General features: G+C 44.5%; 1 protein-coding gene across 1 annotated transcript; it reads left to right on the top strand.

The window, feature by feature from the left end:
• Nucleotides 1-420: 420 nt before the first annotated feature.
• On the top strand, nt 421-19,918 carry LOC106572593 (E3 ubiquitin-protein ligase MARCHF9). Its single transcript, XM_014146915.2, has 4 exons — nt 421-2,281; nt 17,149-17,304; nt 17,808-18,000; nt 18,482-19,918. The coding sequence occupies exons 1-4, from the start codon at nt 1,958-1,960 to the stop codon at nt 18,808-18,810; spliced, it is 1,002 nt and encodes a 333-aa protein (XP_014002390.1). The 5' UTR covers nt 421-1,957; the 3' UTR covers nt 18,811-19,918.
• The last annotated feature ends 5,468 nt before the right edge of the window (nt 19,919-25,386 follow it).

Raw genomic sequence — 25,386 nt, 5'->3', positions numbered from 1 at the left:
GTGTGTGTGTGTGTGTGTGTGTGTGTGTGTGTGTGTGTGTGTGTGTGTGTGTGTGTGTGTGTGTGTGTGTGTGTGTGTGTGTGTGTGTGTGTGTGTGTGTGTGTGTGTGTGTGTGTGTGTGTGTGAATCAAATCAAATCTCAAATCAAATCAAATAAAATTGTATTTGTCACATACACATGGTTAGCAGATGTTAATGCGAGTGTAGCAAAATGCTTGTGCTTCTAGTTTCCGACACTGCAGTAATATTACAAAGAAAGAAAGAAAGAAAGAAAGAAAGAAAGAAAGAAAGAAAGAAAGAAAGAAAGAAAGAAAGAAAGAAAGAAAGAAAGAAAGAAAGAAACGCTCACACAGGCATCATCCTTTATATTTCCCGAGTGTGTAGTAGTCCATGTGGCACTGTGACTGTGTACGTCACTAGGCGAGATCAGCACCTTGGACAGCGACAGCGTCTCCTGTCACTACAACAGCCGAACGGAATCTGCCCTCCCCATCCCTAACTACAGGGATACAGAGAGGGTGCATCCACATCATACAGAGGAAAAAGACTAATAACTGTAGAGTAGAAAATGGGAAAATTATAGCAGTGTCATACAGTTTTTCATTCTAGAAGGCTAGAATTAATTCCGGAAGTATTGGTGCTGCGTTGATTCACTATCAAAGTCGACCATTTCGAGGAGAAATCAGGCAGCGAAATCGAGCAGTAGGCTATCATCCTCGTCACCATCTGAGAGGCTAGCCCACCATATCAACGGCATTACTGCTGTAATTGCCCTCTCGGATGTGTAGACATCTCTATCTATGCGTCTGTAATTAAAAGATTGCATCAACTGTTGTTTTGAATTCTGGTCTGTTATTCAGAAATTTCGGTGCACCATATTTTCAACGCAAAGATAAAAGACACAGAAGAGAAATGCTGATGGGTATCGAATGAAGATGAGATGTATCGCTGTTTTGGGTGGCTGTATTTACAGCTACTTAACATGCAAATTCACTGGATTGTAAATTGGATCCACTCTGTGTGGACGTCGGGTGCAATGGGGTGGATCATTCTTGATGGATCAATCCGAAACATTACCGAGGAATAGAATATAAAAACATAATCATGGTCTGACCGCTGGGATGCTACTTAAGAACAATAAAAAGACGATATAATCACACGTCTTCACCTAACTTCCATTACATCGTCTGTCGGCACCCTTTTGGATTATGATTCTTGACAACAGTCTCAGATATGACTGTGTGGCTGGAAATGGAATGTTGTTGTTTTTCACACCTCGTTCTACATTCTATTATGGCTCTACGTCACCCCGTTCTACATTTTATTATGGCTCTACGTTGCTCTCTCTTCCGCTAGTCATACTCTGGCTGTCTTCTGCTTTGGGTAGCAAAACATGGATTTTTGCTGCAAACCCCAGTGCAATGCATTTGACGATGTGTAGAATTTAGATCGATAGTGCAAGCAATGGACTCTGACATTGTACGTTATAGGCCTGTCACGCATTTGTGGTGGTAGGGGTGGAGGAAACATCTAACTAGACTGCATTCGCAGAGTTGTTCGGTAATGAATATTGAGAGTGTCTCGAGCTTCTCAAGAGAAAAATCTCCCATCCGCATTGTTTTAGACACACATGCCACCAGAGAGACAACAACCAAGACGTGGAGCTTTATTTCGTACCATTTGACAGCACATTTACAGTAGGGTAGGCCTAACCTACAAGTTTGTTAAGCTCATCGGTAATGTTATTCAGAAGATGTATTGGTGAAAATTAGCCATAGCCTATGTAGTACAATAATTGGCTAAAAATAATAATACCAATAATAATAATAACAATACCAATAACAACAATAATATTAATAATAACATTTCTAAATCAACGGCATATTTTGTATTTGATTGAGACCACATTATTGTCTAATAGGTTTCATTCCCTTCTGAAGAATTCATGTAACCAAAAATGTTTAAATATCGGATCCGAATGTTTTTCAACGAACTGAAAGTGTTGGTTTTTATGCGAGACGATTCGAGACAGCCCGACAGATCCGACGCAGATAGACGGTCCAACATGCGGGGTCTAGGGATGGGCGGCTGCGGCTGGCCTCCCTTTGTGGACTGCTCCTCTCGGGATGACGAGGAGGAGTATTACGGGACGGAACCTCGACCTCGGAGCCTGGGCTTTGAGGAGAAGGACCCCAAACTGCAAGTGGGCATGGACACCGTGTCGCTCACCAGCACCGCAAGCAGCCTGCGCTGTCGTATCTGCTTCCAGGGCCCAGAACAGGTACTGTCCGAGATAGATACATACGCCTTCACGTTTTCCTGCTTTTCGCGCCACAACACAACACTGCTCAATTGGACCATGGGCAATAGCCCTGTGCTGTCCATGGTGCTGAATGTTAGTGCACCTATAGGCCTATAGTTAAACCTATATGCCCTGGCCATATTTTGACCACTTACGAGTTGGTGATTTGGTTGAGAAAATACTGACAACTATTATTTGTATTGTAGTACTCTATACAACATTGTGGATTATCGCAGGACTGATGTCACGGTCCACGTGTAAACGTGAATAATAATTGGCCTGGCAATGAACTTGTAACGAATGGCAGAAGAGCATAAAAAGACTGGCACGCAGGCTTGTTTGTGGGCCTATAAGCCAAGGAAGTATAGGCATGCAGAACAATGAACGAATCTTTGGTCCTCAGCCAAAACTTGACACAACAGATGTGCAGAACCAGTACAGCCTGGCTGAGCTAGATAATCATGGTCTTGAGATAATTATATATGGTGTACGTGCCACTGGAGCACAGATGGAAATCACCACTTAATCACTTTATAAGATTTGATGTTTGTCATAGTGTTAATACAATATACAGTAGGTGCTAATTCATAGCATTTGTAAACTCAATGGGAAGTTGCAGAAATGAGAAATTATAGAAAAGAACAGGCGTTTTTTTTTACACCTGTAATTGAACCTTAAAGGCCCAGTGATTTATATATACACTGAGGGTACAAAACAGTAAGAACACCTGCTCTTTACATGACATAGACTGACCAGGTGAATCCAGGTGAAAGCCATGATACCCTATTGATGGCACTTGTTAAATCCACTTCAATCAGTGTAGATGAAGGGGGGTACACAGGTTAAATCATAATTTTTAAGTCTTGAGACAATTGAGACATGGATTGTGTGCCATTCTGAGGAAGAATGGGCAAGAAAAAATATTTAAGTGCCTTTGAACAGAATGTACTGTAGTAGGTGCCAGGCACACCGGTTTGTGTCAAGAACTGCAACGTTGCTTGGTTTTTCATGCTAAACAGTTTCCCGCGTGCATCAAGAATGTCCACCACCCAAAGGTCATCCAGCCAATTTGACACAACTGTGGGATGTCACGTCCTGACCAGTAAAAGGGGTTATTTGTTATTGTAGTTTGGTCAGGGCATGGCAGGGGGTGTTTGTTTTGTGTGTTTTGGGGTTTTGTTCTATTTTGTTCTATTTCTATGTGTTTATCTAGTTTTTCTATTTCTATGTTGGGGTTTTGGAACGACCTCCAATTAGAGGAAGATGGTTGTCGTTGCCTCTAATTGGAGGCCATATTTAAGTGGGTTAATTTTCTCTTGTGTTTGTGGGTGGTTGTTTCCTTGTATAGTCTGAGCACCTTACAGGACTGTTTTTCTTTGTTTGTTTTGTATGAGTATTTTTTCCCTTCTAATAAAAAGAAGATGATAAATATACCCGCTGCAGTTTGGTCCACTCCATACGACGAACGTTACAGAACCACCCACCAACAAAGGACCAAGCAGCGGAAGAAGGAGCAGCATGGTAAAGAGGACTGGACATGGGAGGACATCCTGGATGGCAAGGGATCCTACACGTGGGAAGAGATCCTGGCTGGAAGGGATCGCCTCCCATGGGAACAGGTGGAGGCACTCAGAAGAGCGGAGGCAGCAGGAGAAAAGGACCAAAGACGAAGGTATGAGGGAACACAGCTGGCAAGGAAGCCTGAAAGGCAACCCCCCCCCAAAAAAAAATTGGGGGGGGGGGCACACGGGTAGTTTGGCTGGGCCAAGGGTTAGCCCTGAGCCAACTCCCCGTGCTTATTATGAGGAGCGACGGATCAAGCAAGCACCATGTTATGCGGAGATACGCACGGTATTGCAAGTGTGCAGCTACAGTCCGGTGCGCTTGGTGAAAGCTCCTCACAGGGGTCATGTTAGAGCCAGCCTCGAGCCAGGACCGGTGATGCAAGTAGCAAGCATCAGACCGCCGGTGAGGATTCATGGCCCAGTGTATCCTGTTCCTGCTCCTCGCACTAGCCTTGAGGTGCGTGTTACTAGGCTGACGCCTCCAAAACCAGCCCCACGCATCAGGCCTCTAGTGCGCCTGCCCAGTCCAGTACGTCCTGTTCCTGCTCCTCGCACTGGCCCTGAGTGTGCGTGTTACCAGGCTGGCGCCTCCTAAACCAGCCCCACGCATCAGGTCTTTAGTGCGCCTGCCCAGTCCAGTACGTCCTGTTCCTGCTCCTCGCACTAGCCCTGAGGTGCGTGTTAATAGTCGGGCACCTCCAAAGCCAGCCCCACGCACCAGGCCTTTAGTGCGCCTGCCCAGTCCAGTATGTCCTGTTCCTGCTCCTCGCACTAGCCCTGTGGTGCGTGTCACTAATCTGGTGCCTCCAAAGCCAGCCCCACGCATCAGGCCTTCAGTGCGCAGTCCCCGTCCAGAGCTTCCGGCGACAGTTCCCCGTCCAGAGCTTCCGGCGACAGTTCCCCGTCCAGAGCTTCCGACGACAGTTCCCCGTCCAGAGCTTCCGGCGACAGTTCCCAGTCCAGAGCTTCCGGCGACAGTTTCCCGTCCAGAGCTTCCGGCGACAGTGCCCCGTCTGAGCCTCCGGCGACAGTGCCCCATCCAGAACTTCCGGCAACGTCTCACAGTCCGGAACCGACAGAAACGGCCCACAGTCCGGAACCGGCAGAGACGGCCCACAGTCCGGAACCGGCAGAGATGGCCCACAGTCCGGAACCGGCAGAGATGGCCCACAGTCTGGAACCTGCAGCGATGGCCCACAGTCCTGAGCCTCCAAAGACGGCCCACAGCCCTGAGCCTCCAGAGACGGCCCACAGCCCTGAGCCTCCAGAGACGGCCCACAGCCCTGAGCCGCCAGAGACGGCCCACAGCCCTGAGCCTCCAGAGACGTTCCTCAGCCCTGAGTCTCCAGAGACGTTCCTCAGCCCTGAGTCTCCAGAGACGTTCCTCAGCCCTGAGTCTCCAGAGACGTTCCTCAGCCCTGAGTCTCCAGAGACGTTCCTCAGCCCTGAGTCTCCAGAGACGTTCCTCAGCCCTGAGTCTCCAGAGACGTTCCTCAGCTCTGAGTCTCCAGAGACGTTCCTCAGCCCTGAGTCTCCAGAGGCGCTCCTCAGCCCGAGGTCTCCAGAGATGCACCTCAGCCCGAGGTCTCCAGCGACGCACCTTAGCCCAAAGCCTTCAGCAGTGATCTACAGCCATGAGCCTTCAACGGGGGTGGGCAGGTTAGAAGGGGGACTAAGGCCGGAGCCTGAGCCACCTCCGTAGTTGGAGGATTAGGGAGGGGGGGGGGTGTAGCACGGTGGCCACCCTCCCTTCCCTCCCTTTAAGTTTGGGTTTATTTTTGTTGGGTTTTTGTGTTTCGGTGCATCCAGGGTCTGCACCTTTGGGGGGGGGGTACTGTCACGTCCTGACCAGTAAAAGGGGTTATTTGTTATGGTAGTTTGGTCAGGGCGTGGCAGGGGGTGTTTGTTTTGTGTGTTTCGGGTTTTTGGGTTTTGTTCTATGTTGTTCTATTTCTATGTGTTTATCTAGTTTTTCTATTTCTATGTTGGGGTTTTGGAACGACCTCCAATTAGAGGAAGTTGGTTGTCGTTGCCTCTAATTGGAGGCCATATTTAAGTGGGTTAATTTTCACTTGTGTTTGTGGGTGGTTGTTTCCTTGTATAGTCTGAGCACCTTACAGAACTGTCGTTTGTTTTGTATGAGTATTTTTTCCCTTCTAATAAAAAGAAGATGAGCATTCTAACCGCTGCATATTGGTCCGATGATTTCTCCTCTTCAGACGACGAAGTTTATGACATGGGAAGCATTGGAGTCAACATGGGCCAGCATCCCTGTGGAACGCTTTCAACACCTTGTAGAGTCCATACCCTGGGGGGACCGGGGTGGGGGTGCAATTCAATATTAGGAAGATGTTCCTAATGTTTTATACACTCAGTTTATTTCCACACTTATGATCATGCTCTTTTAGTGTAAGAGCTGTTTGAAAAGACCGCTTGGAATTTCAGTCTGTTTTGGTGGGATGAAATTTGGGCCTGCCTGTTGACATTACCAGTCAATGAATTACTTAATGGACCAATAAGAAACAAAGTTCCAAACCTCTCTGCCAATAACAGCACATTTTCTGTTTTTCCCTCCCCACTCAGACCCCTCCCAAAGAGCCCCATAGCAAAATTCTTGCTTGAGAAATTGCTCTTTGCTAAGAAGCTATTTTTGTTTATTTTTCACCATTTTAATTGAAAACAATCACAGTAAGTACTATATTGTTACCCAAAAATGATTTGATATTGAGAAAAAACATCTTTAAGACACATTTATCTGTTACCTGGCTCTGGCCAGTTGTATGACATTGTCTGGTTCTCAGGCTAGTCGATCGGGCCTTCAGTGAATAGACTGTGAAGCACAGGCAAACAAACATATTCAGAAAACATTTAAAAGTGATTTAAAAGTAGCATCATTCTTTAGATTGACATGATATGAACCTCTCTTTCAGAACCGCTTTCCACCACTTAGATTTAATGATTACTTGGAGGATCACTGGAAAGTCCATGCCCAGACGAATTGAGGCTTTTCTGAGAGCAAACTCCATATTAGGAAGAAGTATGTTCAAAGCACTGTGTGTAAGCACTGTGTGTTCCACTGCGTTTTTTAGGTAAGATGCCCAAATAATAATTTCTAGGTGAATGAGACAAGTTGAGCAAACACCTAATTTTAAGTTAACTGAATATTTGCCTACGTTTTCTCAAGTTGGAGATTGGGCCAACAATTTTTTTGGTTGTTCAGGTAACCGAAAAGTTGAGTAAACAAAAAAAAGGCTGTGGAACCAGTTACTTAATAATAATTAGTTGAAACAACTAGATCATTTTTTACAGTGATGACCTATTATCTTAGATCCAGCCACTTCGTCATTTAATTGTTATTTCATTATTTAAGTGCGTCACAACAGGGGACAGATGTCACGTCCTGACCAGCAGATGGAGCTGGTGTAGTAGTTTGGGGGTCAGGACGTGGCAGTCTGGTGTGTGTCTTGTGACTCCTGATCAGGAACAGCTGGGAATCGTTGTTCCTGATTGGGAGTCACATATGTAGGAGTTGTTTGTCACTGGGGTTTGTGGGGAATTGTTCTGTGTTGAGCCTATGCTAGCCAGACTGTTTGTAGTTGTTCGTTCATTCTCATGGTTTGTTATTTTGGCATTCATTTTGATAGTTAATAAAAGTCAAGATGAGCCTGCACATACCTGCTGCGTTTTGGTCCTCTTCTCTCCAGTACGACATTTTTAAGGATGAGTACAACTATTTTTATGACAACAGAGTCATGTCCCTGTCAGATAGTCTGGGTAGCCGTTTGATTAGGTGTTCAGGAGTCTTATGGCTTGGGGTTAGAAGCTGTTTAGAACTAGACATGGCGCTCCGGTACCGCTTGCTGTATGGTAGCAGAGAGAACAGTCTATGATTGGGAGGCTGGAGTCTTTGACAATTTTTTAGGGCCTTCCTCTGAAACCGCCTGGTATAGAGGTCCTGGATAGCAGGAAGCTTGGCCCCAGTGATATACTGGGCCGTACGCACTACCCTCTGTAGTGCCTTGTGGTTGGAGGCCAAGCAGTTGCCATACCAGGCAGTGATGCAACCAGTCAGGATGCTCTCGATGGTGCAGCTGTAGAACCTTTTGAGGATCTGAGGACCCATGCCAAATCTTTTCAGTCTCCTGAGGGGGAATAGGTTTTGTCGTGCCCTCTTCACGACTCTCTTGGTGTGTTTGGATCATGTTAGTTTGTTGGTGATGTGGACACCAAGGAACTTGAAGCTCTCAACCTGCTCCGCTACAGCCCCGCCAATGGATCCAGTTGCAAAGGGAGGTGTTTAGTCCCAGGGTCCTTAGCTTAGTAATGAACTTTGAGGGCATTATGGTGTTGAACGCTGAGCTGTAGTCAATGAATAGCATTCTCACATAGAAATTCCCATTCAAGTCAATATGGGTGATGGGTGAAGGGGTATGAGGCATAGAAATATAATCTAGTTCTGTGGTCTGAGGGGCTATGCCCGTTCTAGTAATTCTATTTTTTATGTGTGCACCATCACCAACCATTCCACTTGACTCACTGGTGTACACAGCTAGCTTCAGTATTGGCTGTGTCAGAGCCTTATATTTTGAATACAAGCCAAATGTAAGGCTCTGGGCAATGCCTGGCAGCATTTGCTTCAGACTGGATCGGTGCCTGGATGGATGGGTTGGGTGTGTGGGTGGGCCGATGGATGGATGGATGGATGGGTGGTTCGACATACTGGATTACTTTTACCTGGCTTGACATTTTACTGTACAGCAAATGTTTGTTTAAGTTTTATTCAGTTCCTCATATTCTGCTGACCTTCTCTATAACGTCTTTATAATGTCAGCCCAGTTCTTATAATGTCTTTATAAGTTCAGCCCAGTTATTATAACTTCTTTATAAGTTCAGCCCAGTTATTATAACGTCTTTATAAGTTCAGCACAGTTATTATAACGTCTTTACAATGTCAGCCCAGTTATTATAACTTCTTTAAAATGTCAGCCCTGTTATTATAATGTCTTTATAATGTCCGCCCAGTTATTATAACATCTTTACAATGTCAGCTCAGTTATTATAACTTCTTTACAATGTCAGCCCACTTATTATAACTTCTTTAAAATGTCAGCCCAGTTATTATAACTTCTTTAAAATGTCAGCCCAGTTATTATAACTTCTTTAAAATGTCAGCCCAGTTATTATAACTTCTTTAAAATGTCAGCCCTGTTATTATAATGTCTTTATAATGTCTGCCCAGGTATTATAACATCTTTATAATGTCAGCCCAGTTATCATAACTTCTTTAAAATGTCAGCCCTGTTATTATAACGTCTTTACAATGTCAGCTCAGTTATTATAACTTCTTTATAATGTCAGCCCAGTTATTATAACATCTTTATAATGTCAGCCCAGTTATTATAACTTCTTTAAAATGTCAGCCCAGTTATTATAACGTCTTTATAATGTCAGCCCAGTTATTATAACGTCTTTATAATGTCAGCCCAGTTATTATAACGTCTTTATAATGTCAGCCCAGTTATTATAACGTCTTTATAATGTCCGCCCAGTTATTATAACGTCTTTATAATGTCAGCCCAGTTATTATAACGTCTTTATAATGTCCGCCCAGTTATTATAACGTCTTCATAATGTCAGCCCAGTTATTATAACGTCTTTATAATGTCAGCCCAGTTATTATAACGTCTGTATAATGTCAGCCCAGTTATTATAACGTCTTTATAATGTCAGCCCAGTTATTATAACGTCTTTATAATGTCAGCCCAGTTATTATAACGTCTTTATAATGTCAGCCCAGTTATTATAACATCTTTATTATGTCAGCCCAGTTATAACGTCTTTATAATGTCAGCCCAGTTATAACGTCTTTATCATTTCAGCTCAGTTAATATAACGTTTATGACTAATGGGCAAGTAGCTCCTCTCCCCCACTCAAATCGGTATGTGGTTAGTCAATGAAAGTATCTTATAATAACACGTTTTTAACAAGCGAGATGGGGAAATCAATGTTAAAGGTACAATACAGCTGTTTTTATCTCAATATCAAATTATTTCTGGGTAACAATGAAGTACCTTACTGTATTTCTTTCCATTAAAATTGTCAAAAATGTAGCTAGGACTGTCTGGGACAGTGGGGGCTACTGAGGAGAGGATGGCACATAATAATGGCTGGAACGGTGCAAATGGAATGGCATCAAACACATAGAAACCATGTGTTTGATGTAATTGATACCATTCCACATGTACTGAAATTTCAGGCGGTCTTTTCAAACAGCTCTTACACTAAAATGACATTATCATCATTTTCACAATTTTACAGTATTATTCCAACCTCCTAGTGTGGACATATATACATCACACAGGGAAATCACATTTTTGACTGCACTGGGCATTTAAAAACTGGAAAATATTGTTTTGTCTAATTGTAGTCCCCCTGTCAAGAAACAGGGTTCCTGGTTACTTAGGGAGGAATAAACATGGGTTAAATGAGCCACTGTGCTCCATTTGTGATTGGAAATAAAGAAAAGGATTTGGGATCTAATTATTTCTGCAGTGAGTGTAGTTTGTAATATTGCACTATTAAATATACTTTTCATGAGTCATCAGGGACTATGGCCTTTTCTCAATTGGATTTGATAAACTCCTACCGTCCTCTCTCGTCTCCTTTTGAAATATGTCAAAGGTAGGTGTTGAGGAGAGGGAAAGTGGACAAAAATGTGCTCGTATGAAATTAGACATTTTCCACGCCTTATCCAAGAAGAATAGCTGCTGCCTCTGCAAAAGCTAATGGGGATCTAAATAAACTAGTAAGCACTCACACATCATCAGGCAAATTACGTTTACAGGGGTGGATCCCAAAATAAATGTGTAAAGTAATAAAAACAAATTAAAGTTTGTTGTGCAAGTTGTGGGTCCAGTGTGGCTTAGTTGGTAGAGCATGCCATTTGAAATGCCAGGGTTGTGGGTTTGATTCCCACGGGGGACCAGTACAAATGAACATTTATGCACTTACGTCGCTCTGGATAAGAGTGTCTGCTATATGACTAAAATGTAAAAATGCAAGACAACCAACTTAATTAGTGAGGGTAGTTTCTAATATTGCACTATTGTAATGATTTTAAATCCATGATTAATCCATGATAAAGCCATGATAAATCCATGATTAATCCATGATAAATCCATGATAAAGCCATGATAAAGCCATGATAAATCCATGATTAAGCCATGATAAATCCATGATTAATCCATGATAAATCCATGATAAATCCATGATAAATCCATGATAAATCCATGATAAATCCATGATAAATCCATGATAAATCCATGATGGGGAGTGTGCAAAGTGGGAGAAGCTTCGGGGTGCAGCCTGACTTCCTTCCCATCTCACCAGATGGGATGTTTGCTGTAGATGCTGCTAGCAATTAATAGGAAACTGCATTCAGAGGAGTGACTAGGCTACTCTTTTAAGGCCCAATCCAGGCATTTGATATCAATATCAAATCATTTCTGGGTAACAATGAACTATCTTACTGTAATAGATTTCCATTAAAATGAGCAAAACATTTTAGCAACTCAAAAATATTTCTCAAGCTAAAAATTGGCTAGGACTGAGTGGTCTTGAGTGTGGAGGGTGAAACTGAAAACTAGCTGTTATTGGCTAGGTTTGAACTCTTTTTGTTATTGGTCCTGTAAACCTGCTGATTACAAGGTCCTGTGTAGATTGTATTTTCAACTATCATGAAACAACACTGATCAAATTTGTTCACACTTTTACAGTGTTAGTTTTAGCAGCTGTTGTACAATATAATATAAAACAGGAAAAACAAGGAAAACAGAATTTTGGCTGCACTGGGCCTTTGCCTTCAGCCCTTTCAGATGTGTGTAAATAGGCACATACATAACTGTTTAAATATTTCTACAATGCTCAACATTCTCCCTATTCCTCAAGAGTCAGTCTGTTGAAAGGGCAATGTTTGCCGTAGGTGCTGCAGTAGGGCCTGTATTGATTGAGTTCACTGAGAGTCTGTCTCTGCATCCCAAACAGCAAACTATTCCCTACCAAGTGCAATACTTTTGAGTCCTATCTGTCCTAGTCAAAAGTTGTGCACTATAAAGGGAATAGACCGCCAATTTGAGACACGTTCTATGTGAACAGTAGGGTTTGAATGGCTCACCTCCCATTCACCTGCCTGCACTTCATATCTCTGTGCACCCCTGCCAATGTTGCTGGGTCCTAATAGGCTCGTTCTGGCCAACAGGCCACGATCAGGATGGGTGCATGCATTGATCTAGTAATGATTCCTAGATATTAATCATTTTAGCACTAATGATTCCTAGACATTAATCATTTATCAATAATGATTCCTAGACATGAATCATTTGAGCACAAACGATTCCAAGACATGACTCATTTTAGCACTAATGATTCCTAGACATGAATCATTTGACCTCTAATGATTCCTAGACATTCATAATTTTAGCACTAACGATTCCTAGACATTAATCATTTTAGCACTCATGATTCCTAGACATGAATCATTTGTGCACTAATGATTCCTAGATATTAATAATTTTAGCACGAATGATTCCTAGACATTAATCATTTTACCTCTAATAATTTTAGCACTAATGATTCCTAGACATTTCTAATTTCAGCACTAATGATTCCTAGACATGCATAATTTTAGCACTAAGGATTCCTAGACATCAATCATTTTAGCACTCATGATTCCTAGACATTAATCATTTTAGCATTGATGAGGAGTAACGATGTCACGGCTGTCGTAAGGAGAAGTGGTCCAAAGTTCAGCGTGTGTGTCATTCCACATTTTATTAACACTGAAACTATGCAATACATAAACAATAAACTGAACTAACAAAAACAACAAACCCCCAATCTCCCACAAACCCAGGTGGAAAAAAACCCTACTTAAGTATGATCTCCAATTAGAGTCAACGAGAACCAGCTGCCTCTAATTGGAGATCATCCCAAACAAACCCCAACATAGAAATACAAAACTAGAACCTAACAGAATGTAAGGGCTGTCGTGAGAGAGAGTAGACCAAGGTGCAGCGGAGTTAGTGTTCATCATTAAATATTTAATAAAGAAAGAACACTATACAAACAAAACAAGAAAACCGACAGCCAAACAGTCCTGTCAGGTGCAAAACACTAACAGAAACAATTACCCACAAAACCCAAAGGAAAAACATGCTCCTTATGTGTGACTCCCAATCAGCAAAAACGAGCTTCAGCTGTGCCTGATTGGGAGCCACACGGCCCAAAACAAAGAAATACAAAAACATAGAGAAAGGAACATAGAACGCCCACCCAATGTAACACCCTGGCCTAACCAAAATAAAGAACAAAAACCCCTCTCTATGGCCAGGGCGTTACAGTACCCCCCCCAAGGTGCGGACTCCGGCCGCAAAACCTGACACTGAAGGGGAGGGTCCGGGTGGGCCTTCTTACGGCGGCGGCTCAGGTGCGGGACGTGGCCTCTGTTCCACCCTTGGCGTCGCCCTCTTAGGTGGTGCACCTGGCCACGCCGAAGGTCTGGTGGGCGACCCTGACTGCGCCCGGCTGGCGGGCGGCGATGGTTGCGCCCGGCTGGCGGGTGGTGATGGCTGCGCCCAGCTGGCGGGCGGCGATGGCTGCGCCCGGCTGGCGGGCGTCCCTGGCTGCGCCCGGCTGGCGGGTGTCCGCGGCGAATCCGCGGCTCTGGCCCAGGATTCACCAGGCTGGGGAGACATGAAGGAGGCCTGGCCCTAGGCGTGGCACAGGACTCACCGGGCTGGCGGGCGGCTCTGACTGCTCTGGACAGGCAGGCGGCTCTGGCGGCTCCTGACTGGCGGGCAGCTCTGGCAGCTCCGGACTGGCGGGCAGCTCTGGCGGCTCTGGACTGGCGGGCAGCTCTGGCGGCTCCGGACTGGCGAGACCCACTGGAGGCCTAGTCCTGGGAGGTGGCACAGGACGGACCAGGATGGGGAGACCCACTGGAGACCTGGTCCGTGGAGCAGGCACAGGACTGACCAGGATGGGGAGACCCACTGGAGGCCTGGTCCGAGGAGGAGGCACAGGATAAACCGGGCTGTGGGGGAGCACTGGAGTTCTGGTACGGACGCTCTTTACCCACACACCAGGCTGAATGCCCACTTTGGCCCGGCACGGGCGGAGAGCAGGCATTGAGCGAACTGGACCCTCCCAGCGCTCTGTAGACATAGTGCGCAACTCCGGCGCAGGATAACCTGGACCGAGGAGGCGCACTGGAGACCAGACGCGCTGAGCTGGCACCATCTGCCCTGGCTCGATGCCTGCACTTGCATGGCACTTGCGGGGGGCTGGTATGTAGCGCACCGGGCTTTGAACGCGCACTGGGGACACCGTGCGCTCCACAGCATAACACGGTGTCTTACCAGTACCACGCTGCTTCCGGTAAGCACGGGGAGTTGGCTCAGGTATACCGCCTGACTCCGCCAATCTCCCCATGTGCCCCCCCAAAATGTTTGGGGGGGCTGCCTCTCATGTCTGTTGCGCTCCCTTTCCTCATACCAGCGCCTCTCAGCTCTCGCCGCCTCGATCTCCCACTGCGGGCGGCGATAATCCCCAGCTTGAGCCCATGGTCCACCTTCGTCCAGTAATTCCTCCCATCTCCAGGAATCCTGAACGATCCTCTCCATTTTCTCCAAAGTCCATGAGTCCTTCTCCTGGTGCCTCTCCTTCCTCCGCTGCTTGGTCCATTTTTGGTGGGTAATTCTGTAAGGGCTGTCGTGAGAGAGAGTAGACCAAGGTGCAGCGGAGTTAGTGTTCATCATTAAATATTTAATAAAGAAAGAACACTATACAAACAAAACAAGAAAACCGACAGCCAAACAGTCCTGTCAGGTGCAAAACACTAACAGAAACAATTACCCACAAAACCCAAAGGAAAAACATGCTCCTTATGTGTGACTCCCACACACGGCCCAAAACAAAGAAATACAAAAACATAGAGAAAGGAACATAGAACGCCCACCCAATGTAACACCCTGGCCTAACCAAAATAAAGAACAAAAACCCCTCTCTATGGCCAGGGCGTTACACAGAAATAGAAAACATAGAATACAACAAAGAACTACAAATCTTGAATGCCCACCCAAATCACACCCTGACCTAACCAAAATAGAGAAACAAAACGTCTCTCTCAGGTCAGGGCGTGATAGTACCCCCCCTCAAAGGTGCGGACTCCCGGCCGCAATTCTGAACCTATAGGGGAGGGTCCGGGTGGGCATCTACCTATGGTGGCGGCTCTGTTTCGGGGCATAGCCCCCGCTCCACCCGCTAATCCCTCTGCTTTTGTATCGCCGGAGGAACCAGACCGTGGATCATCGCCGGAAGCTCTGAACAATGGATCGTTGCTGGATGAACCGGGCCGTAGATCATTGCCAGAGGCTCCGGGCTGCGGGCCACCGCCAGAGGGTCCGGTCTGGGGACCGTCGCCGGAGGGTCGGACTGGAGACCGTCTCAGGAGGTTCCGGACTGGGGACCGTCTCAGGAGGTTCCGGACTGGGGACCGTCTCAGGAGGTTCCGGACTGGGGACCGTCTCAGGAGGTTCCGGACTGGGGACCGTCGCTGCAGGCTCCATGCCATGGATCATCACTGCAGGCTCCATGCCATGGAGCACCACTGGAGGCTTTGTGCCATGGATCATCCCTACAGGCTCCGGGCCATGGATCATCCCTACAGGCTTCTTGCCATGGATTATCCCTACAGGCTCCGGGCCATGGATCATCCCCACAGGCTTCTTGCCATGGATTATCCCTACAGGCTCCGGGCCATGGATCATCCCCACAGGCTTCATGCCATGGATCATCACTGGAGGCTTCGGACCATGGATCATCACTGGAGGCTGCTTACGTGGAGCCGGAACAGGTCTCACCGGACTGGGGAACGTCGCTGGAGGCTCCGGACTGGGGGACGTCGCCGGAAGCTCTGGACTGGGAACTGTCGCCGGAAGCTCTGGACTGGGAAGACACACTGGAGGCCTGATGCGTGGGGCTGGCACAGGTGGCACCAGACTGGTAACACGCACCTCAGAGTGAGTGCGAGAAGCAGGAACAAGACACACCGGACTGGGCAGGCGCACTAGAAACCTGATGCGTGGGGCTGGCACATGTGGTGCCAGACTGGTGACAGTAAGCACGAGGAGTTGGCTCAGGTCTCCAACCTGACTCTGCCAATCTCCACGTTTGCCCCCCCCAAAAAAAAAAAATTGGGAGGCTGCCTCTCGTGCTTCCCTTGTTGCCGTGCTCTCGCTGCCTCCACCTGTTCACATGGGAGGCGCTTTTCTCCTGCCCCTAAATCCTCCAAAGCCCTGGATATACTCCTCCTTATCTCCTCAATAGTCCACTGGCCCATACCACGCTGCTTGGTCCTTTGGTGGTGGGAGATTCTGTCACAGCTGTTGTAAGGAGAAGCGGACCAAAGTGCAGCGTGTGTGTCGTTCCACATTTTATTAACACTGTGAAACTATGCAATACATAAACAATAAACTGAACTAACAAAAAACAACAAACCGTGACGCAGAGGTGAAATATACACTACTCAAAAACAATCTCCCACAAACTCAGGTGGAAAAACCCTTACTTAAGTATGATCTCCAATTAGAGACAACGAGGACCAGCTGCCTCTAATTGGAGATCATCCCAAACAAACTCCAACATAGAAATACAAAACTAGAACCTAACATAGAAATAGAAAACAGAATACAACAAAGAACTACAAATCTCGAATGCCCACCCAAATCACACCCTGACCTCACCAAAATAGAGAAACAAAACGTCTCTCTCAGGTCAGGGCGTGACAAACGAACCAACCTCGGCATTTAGCTACAGTACTGACGTTTTCAGCACTTACTTTAAGAAGGAAGTTAGCCAACATTTACTAAGGTGGAAATCGTGGAAGAGGAGGAAGATACTCTATTTAATAATGAATATGTCATTCATAGTTGCTTTCCGACAGTTTCAATGTCTACATTAAGTGGGAGGATTGTGATGAGTTAAGGTCCCACAACCTGTGTGGACCCACCCATCGTCCTCTTCCTGAGTGTGCCAGACAGACATGCACCAAACCAGCAGCTTCGGAGAGACATTGAGGGCTATCCATAATCCAATATTGTTTGTCTTTTCAAAATATTTTCAATTCCGAAATAACTTATGGTATGTTCTGCCACGTCAGAACATTGACTTGAATAGGAATATCTGTTCTAGTAATTGTGTTTCTACCCCTCTGTCTCCTGCAGGGAGAGCTGCTGAGCCCGTGTCGCTGTAAGGGCTCTGTGCGCTGCACCCACCAGCCCTGCCTCATCCGCTGGATCAGCGAGAGAGGCTCCTGGAGCTGTGAGCTGTGCTACTTCAAGTACCATGTTCTGGCCATCAGCACCAAGAACCCATTGCAGGTACCTCTCCTCAGTCTGTCCAACCCCTCATTCTCTGGGACTTAAGCTCTGATCAGAATCAGACCCTAGCTCCTAGGTACTTCATGCGGTACAATACGGTAGTAGCTACACCTTGCCAACTGCATGATATTCGCCATATTGCTCACACCTATCCTTTCAGATCTACACAAGTGTCTAGGGGCTAGAGGTCTGTCTCATCCACTCCAGTCGTATTTTCATTGTGCGCTAGGTCTACTCTCATCTCAAATGAATGAATATTTTTATAGTAGCCACAGATCTTATCTCACAGTTTTCTGCTAATGCATCGATTGTAAACAATGCACAATACCGCAATCAGGAGTATGCAGTGCTCTGCTCAGGTGCACCAATCTAGGCATTACAGTTACTCACTTTGCTAGAACAAATCTTGGGCACTCACAATGATGAAGTTGTGAGGACTGGACTTCACCATATTGTCCCTTTCTTACTGTCCCTGTCTTGGCCCTTGTGGCTGTTCTGTTCAGTGGCAGGCCATCTCCCTGACGGTGATCGAGAAGGTCCAGATCGCTGCCATCATCCTGGGCTCCCTGTTCCTCATCGCCAGCATCTCCTGGCTCATCTGGTCGTCCCTCAGCCCCTCGGCCAAGTGGCAGCGCCAGGACCTGCTCTTCCAGATCTGCTACGGCATGTACGGCTTCATGGACATCGTGTGCATTGGTGAGGGGGATGAATCATGTGAAACTGGACCGTTGGCACAGTCACACAAATTCTCATACACAGGCCCATGAACACACACACATGATCGCAGGCAGGCAGGTAGGCATGCACAAACATGCACGCAGACAGGCAGGCAGGCAGGCATGCAGGCAGGCAGGCAGGCATGCACACACATGCACGCAGGCAGGCAGGCAGGCAGGCATGCATGCACACACACGCACACACACGCACACACACATAAATCTTTGTAGATAGATTTGTTTTGTGTGAAATGGTGCATTGCCAACCTGAAAACAGATGGTACTAGCTTTGTATCTGCACTGTGTGGTTATGCCAAATGCCAGTTATATATACTAGTGCTATAGTATTTGGCTGATTCTTACGTATTAGTTGCTGGAAGTATTTCATGCAAAAGCCTTTAAAATCTTTGGATATCTTGCCTTTTCCCATATCTGTAAAAAATACCTCTCTCTCTTCCCAGGCCTTATAATCCACGAGGGCTCATCAGTGTACCGAATATTCAAACGCTGGCAGGCTGTCAATCAGCAGTGGAAAGTATTGAACTATATAAAAGCCAATGACTTGGGGGACCCGCTGAGTAGTAGTAAGGGTGGGGGTCGGGGCTCACGGAGTAACTCCCATGGCCTGGGTAGTGGCGGCAGTGGGAGACGGAACCGGAGGTTCAGGACTATTCTGGACCATCACTGTGGCTACACAATCCTGCACATCCTCAGCCAGCTACGGCCCCACAACCCACGCTTTGGCTCCACGGCCAACCGGGAGGTGGTGATGAGGGTGACAACGGTATGAGACTAAACGTGGAAGGGATGGAAGAAAAGACTAAAGCTGGGTATCGTGTTTTCTTTTTTAATCTGGCCAGTTCTTTCAAGTGATTCTGTCAACACCATTGAGGAACTGGATTTCGATACCCAGCCCAGGGAAGGACATGTACAGACAAGACCATGTCTGTCACTGCAGTCAAGCTACTGTGATATTGTGACGACCATTGCCCTGCTAGGCTCATCATGATTCCTCCCAAGTGGGTTCATCCTACTGGAGCAGTGGTTCGCCCTGAAACAACAACAGACAGAACATGCTGAACTATGAAGATCTTTCCGGGAGTTTGTTTAGAGATGCACATTTGTAATAATTGAAGAACTGATATTATGAACTACATAAAACATGCAAGGCTTTATAACAATGTAATCCAAGGTGACAACAGATATTTTTCGGTCCGATTTCAGGATGCACAAAGATTATTTTATCTTTAATGTATTTTCTCCGGCATTTTTTTGGTATGATTTCTATTTTACTCATTTCTATGTATTTTTTTGTGGCAGTATGATTTAAAGAGATACCTGAAACTCCTTATGCCACACCAAACATTATCAAACAACTCTGAATAATAATTATTTTAAGAGTTTTGCAGTTCTGAAATATTGCTGTAGCTAATGATGATTAGGCTACAGACCAGAGAACAACAAATACATCATATCTAAGACATCATATGAAAACAGCAGTTTTTACTGCAAACAATAAATACAGGGATCAATGGATAAACTACAAAATGAAGATAATACATTTATTAACATTAAAATGACTCCTAGTCCTATCTTCTCTGCAATAAAATATCTGTACATTTCACGGTGAATTTTGCATGGGTATACCATTTTTTTATGCAGCATCATCATCACATAACATTTAAGCACTTCTACAAATTTGCTCATTCGGAATGGTGCTTTTCAGAAAAGCTTTTTATTCATCTGGTTTCATTGCACCAAACTGTTTTTTGAATGTGTCAAATAGCAGTGTGTTATTTCAGCTAAAACAAAGATGACTGACTCGCTGCTGTGTGCTGATGATTCAGATTTGGATTAAAGATGGAGATCTATGAAATCTCTTGCTATTCACTATCTCACTCCTGTGTCATTGTTTTTCTTTATATCTACTTACACAGTTACAAATGAGTGGCTCATTCTTCTTCTTATTAAAACTGCCCTCTTGCAAGTTGTATCTTACTTCATGGGGTAAATACAATTACATATACACTACCGTTCAAAAATTTGGGGTCACTTAGAAATGTCTTTGTTTTTGAAAGAAAAACACATTTTTTGTCCATTAAAATAACATGACATGGATCAGAAATACAGTGTAGACATTGTTAATGTTGTAAATGACTGTTGTAGCTGGACCTCCGGTGAAACTGGAGGGCGCTCAATTCAAATAAATAATCAGAAATATTATGGATTTTAAAAATGTATTTACATATAAGTGTCTTATATTGGCTGAAAGTTTAAATTCTTGTTAATCTAACAGCACTGTCCGATTTACAGTAGCTATTACAGCGAAAACGTGCCATGCGATTGTTTGAGGACGGAGCCCCACATCCAAATATTTTTCCACGGGCACAGGTTTCATACATTCACAAATAACGATTAAATATTCACTTACTTTTTGAAAATCTTCCTCTGATTTGTCATCCAAAGGGTCCCAGCTATAACATGTAGTGTCGTTTTGTTAGATAAAATCCTTCTTTATATCCCAAAAAGTCAGTTTAGTTGGCGCCATTGATTTGAGTAATCCACTCATTCAACATGCAGAGAAAGGAATCCGAAAATCTACCCCTAAACTTTGTTTCAACAAGTCAAAAAAAGTTTCTATTTACTCCTCAGATACCCTAAAATGTAATCAAACTATAATATTTATTTTGGAAAGAAGTATGTTCAATAGGAAACTGATTTTAGCAGGTGAGTAATTTCTTTATGGCGCGCCAAACAAGACTGTGTCCCACTACTAAAACTGATATTTCTTGTTTGTTTTTGAAGTTACAAGCCTGAAACCTTGAACATAGACTGCTGACACCCTGTGGACGTCATAGGAATTGCATCCAGGGAGCAAATTTTCAATATGACCTTACTCTTGCATTTCTAAAAGGATGGTCTCTCAAACAAAAAAATGTCCGGTTGGTTTCCCTTTGGATTTTCTCCTACCATATCTATTGTGTTATATTATCCTACATTATTTTAACATTTCTACAAACTTCAAAGTGTTTTCTTTCCAATGGTATCAATTAAATGCATATCCTGGCTTCAGGGCCTGAGCTACAGGCAGTTTACTTTGGGCACATCATTCAGACAGGAAGTGGAGAAAAAAGGGGCCTAGCCCTAAGTTAAAATAACATGAAATGGATCAGAAATACAGTGTAGACATTGTTAATGTTGTAAATGACGATTGTAGTTGGAAATGGCAGATTGTTTTTATGGAATATGTACATAGGCGTACAGAGGCCCATTATCAGCAACCATCACTCCTGTGTTCCAATGGCACGTTGTGTTAGCTAATCCAAGTTTATAATTTTAAAAGGCTAATTGATCATTAGAAAACGCTTTTGCAATTATGTTAGCACAGCTGAAAACTGTTGTTCTGATTAAAGAAGCAATAAAACTGGCCTTCTTTAGACTTGTTGAGTATCTCGAGCGTCAGCATTTGTGGGTTCGATTACAGGCTCAAATTGGCCAGAAACAGAGATCTTTCTTCTGAAACTCGTCAGTCTATTCTTGTTCTGAGAAAGGAACAAGAAATTGCCAAGAAACTGAAGATCTCGTACAACGTTGTGTACTACTCCTTTCACAGAACAGCGCAAACTGGCTCTAACCAGAATAAAAAGAGGGGAGGGAGGCCCCGGTGTACAACTGAGCAAGAGGACAAGTACATTAGACTGTCTAGTTTGAGAAACAGATGCATCACAAGTCCTCATCTGGCAGCTTCATTAAATAGTACCCGCAAAACACCAATCTCATTGTCAACTGTGAAGAGGCGATTCCGGGATGCTATCTCAGACTGGCCAATAAAAAGAAAAGATTAAGATGGGCAAAAGAACACAGACACTGGACAGAGGAACTCTGCCAAGAAGGCCAGCATCCCGGAGTCGCCTCTTCACTGTTGACGTTGAGACTGGTGTTTTGCGGGTACTATTTAATGAAGGTGCCAGATGAGGACTTGTGAGGCATCTGTTTCTAAACTAGACACTCTAAGGTACTTGTCCTCTTGCTCAGTTGTGCACTGAGGCCTCACACTCCTCTTTCTATTCTGGTTAGATCCAGTTTGCGCTGTTCTGTGAAGGGAGTAGTACACAGCGTTGTAAAAGAGCTTCAGTTTCTTGGCAATTTCTCGCATGGAATAGCCTTCCTTTCTCAGAACAAGAATAGACTGACGAGTTTCAGAAGAAAGTACTTTGTTTCTGGCCATTTTGAGCCTGTAATCGAACCCACAAATGCTGATGCTCCAGATACTCAACTAGTCTAAAGAAGGCCAGTTTTATTGCTTCTTTAATCAGAACAACAGTTTTCAGCTGTACTAACATAATTACAAAAGGGTTTTCAAATGATCAATTAACCTTTAAAAATGATAAACTTGGATTAGCTAACACAACATGCCATTGGAACACAGGAGTGATGGTTGCTGATAATGGGCCTCTGTACGCCTATGTAGATATTCCATTAAAAAAATCAGCCGTTTCCAGCTCCAAAATTAATTTACAAAATGAACAATGTCTACACTGTATTTCTGATCAATTTGATGTTATTTTAATCGACAAAAAAAAATGCTTTTCTTTCAAAAACAAAGACATTTCGAAGTGACCCCAAACCTTTGAACGGTAGTGTAGGTAGGTAATTTAAGGACATTAGAAGTTCTGTCATAGGGCCATTATTACATTAGAAGTTCTGTCAAAAGCCCATTATCACATTAGAAGTTCTGACAAAGGCCCATTATTACATTAGAAGGTCTGTCAAAAGTCCATTATTACATTGAAGTTCTGTCATAGGCCTATTATTACGTTAGAATCTCTGTCATAGGCCCATTATTACAATGTAATAAACTGTAGTATGATCTCTGCATACTGTGGAAAGGACGTTATGTTTTAGCTATTTGTCGCCACCTAGAGACCTAACCACCTAATTCTCTCTTCATAATGTAGTCTAATTCAGGTGTATGGCCTAATCATTCTGATAGATGGCACCCCAATGCCATACATTCATTGTTGACTACCTCAACAGCTCTCATCCTAGGGTTTGGTCTAGAAGGGATACAGCTTTTGTCAAAATTGACTTTTCGTAGCAGGTTTAGGATAACTTAAGCAGCAGGTTAGGAGAATGAACATAGCAAGTTAGGAGAATTAGGTTTAGGTTAGGAAAGACTTAGGGTTAAGGTTAGCTAAAACGCTAAAATAAATAAACTTTTGACTTCAAATTTGACAAAAGCTGTAATCATACTAGACATGACTTAGTCCTAAGGCTCGGACAAAGCCAGCCAGGTAGGCCGGCCACGTGATATAAATACTGCACATTCATATCAAACATTGCCAAATGTGACTTTGACCTCTCTCTTTTGATCTTTTTTCACTAATTGATATTATGACCAATCAGATCAGCTCTGAAAAAGAGCTGATGTAAAAAGATGTGATGTGATTGGTCAAAAGACCAATTAGTGGAAAAAATATCAAAATGTGCATGCCTTTGTAAACGCACCCTTACTGGCCCCCTCTCTCACCCTCAATGGCTCAGATATGAGTGGACTAGATAAGTTGCAACAAGGTGCAACTTTGATTTGAATTATTAACGAGGTGTAAATTCACAAAGTTGGCTATTTCAATACAGTAAGGCAAACTGTTTTCCTGAATACCTGATCGTCGATGAGGACTTATAAATGGACAGGTTGCCTTTCGCTTTGAAGACAAGGATGAAGCGCTTCAGTTAAAACATGTTCTCTTTTCTGACAGGTAATGTGCCAGTAGGGCTGTAGTATTGAGTGCTTTACAGGAAAATGCACTCACACCTGCGAGGGTGACACTACCAATCAGACCTCTGTAGCGACACCATTTGATTTGTTACATTGACAATTAAAACATGTGTACTGTACAGGTTGTGTTCAATGCATTATCATGCTATTTCCATATTACGTGCATGAAGTATAAAACATATTTCCATTGTCACCATGTTTGAGGGCAATATGTATAAACTGGCACCATAATTCAAGGAATTGTTGACAGCTAAAATGTGTATGCTTATTATTTGACTCAGTCAGTCCAATTGCTTGTGTGTGGCCTTTTTCAGCAAGACCCTGTAATGTACAGTTTGTGGAAAGTCCCAGTTCTCTTTACATGGGTTGGATTAGTTTTGTGTATACAGTAAGCTATGGTATCTTTTGTGTAGCCTACCACACCACAACCTACCCTAAATTATAACACTTTGTGTTTGCAGAGAGTGTCACAGCTGTCTTCAGAAATGGACCAAAATGCAGCAGAGTTAGTATTCATCCTTCAATTTAATTAGAACGAACACTATACAAGAACAAAAACAAGGAAACTGACAGCCAACAGTCCTGTCAGGTGCAACCACACTAAACAAGAAACAATTACCCACAACCCCAAAGAAAAACACACACTCCTATATAGGACTCCCAATCAAAGGCAACTCAACACACCTGCCTTCAATTGGGAGTCCTAATCACCAACACAACCATTCACACACACAAAAACCCTGCCACATCCTGACCAAAACTAATCCAATTGCTCCCTCTGCTGGTCAGGATGTGACAGAGAGAAACCCCCAGCCTGAGAACATCCACATCTCCTCTCTATCTCCCAGTCTTCCCACAGGCCAGGGGCCAACGCATGGAGAAGGTAATGGAGCACTAGAAATAGAACATTAAAGTGTACTATGGTAGGTGCAGGTTCAGTTACGTTGGCTGGTTGTTTCAACAGTAGTCCAAAAGACAACACAGAAGTCAGGGTTTGCATGACAAACACATCTCAGAAACCAAACCAGTTATCAGGAATCAAGGTAAGACCCAAGTGCAGACTGTGTGAAGTAACAATGTTTATTGTAACCACAGGGGCAGGCAAATGACAGGTCAAGGCAGGCAGGTGTCGATAATCCAGAACAGAGGCCAAGGTACAGGACGGCAGGCAGGGTCAGGGTAAGGCAGAGGTCGGTAATCTAGAGATGGAGCAAAGGTACAGGACGGCAGGCAGGCTCAGAGACAGGCAGTGGTCAGGCGGGCGGGTACAGGGTCAGGACAGGTAAAAACAACAGGAGGATGAGAAAAAGAGAGACTGCCCACAAAATGCTGGTAGGCATGAACAGACAAGATGAACTGGCAACAGACAGAAAACACAGGTATAAATACACAGGGGATAATGGGGAAGATGGGCAACACCTGGAGAGGGGTGGTGACTAGCACAAGGACAGATGAAACAGATCAGGGTGTGACAGTATCCCCCCCCCCCCAGGGACGCCACCTGGTGTCCTACCTGGGCGCATACCAGGTTGAGCGGGGTGCCAGCGCTGGGACTCATAGATGAAGCCTGGGTTCAGGATGTCCCTA

This window comes from Salmo salar, chromosome ssa15 (genome assembly GCF_905237065.1).
Source record: "Salmo salar chromosome ssa15, Ssal_v3.1, whole genome shotgun sequence".
Lineage (NCBI taxonomy): Eukaryota > Metazoa > Chordata > Actinopteri > Salmoniformes > Salmonidae > Salmo > Salmo salar.
The sequence above is the reverse complement of the archived record's forward strand: the minus strand, read 5'-3'. Positions and strand labels throughout refer to the sequence as shown.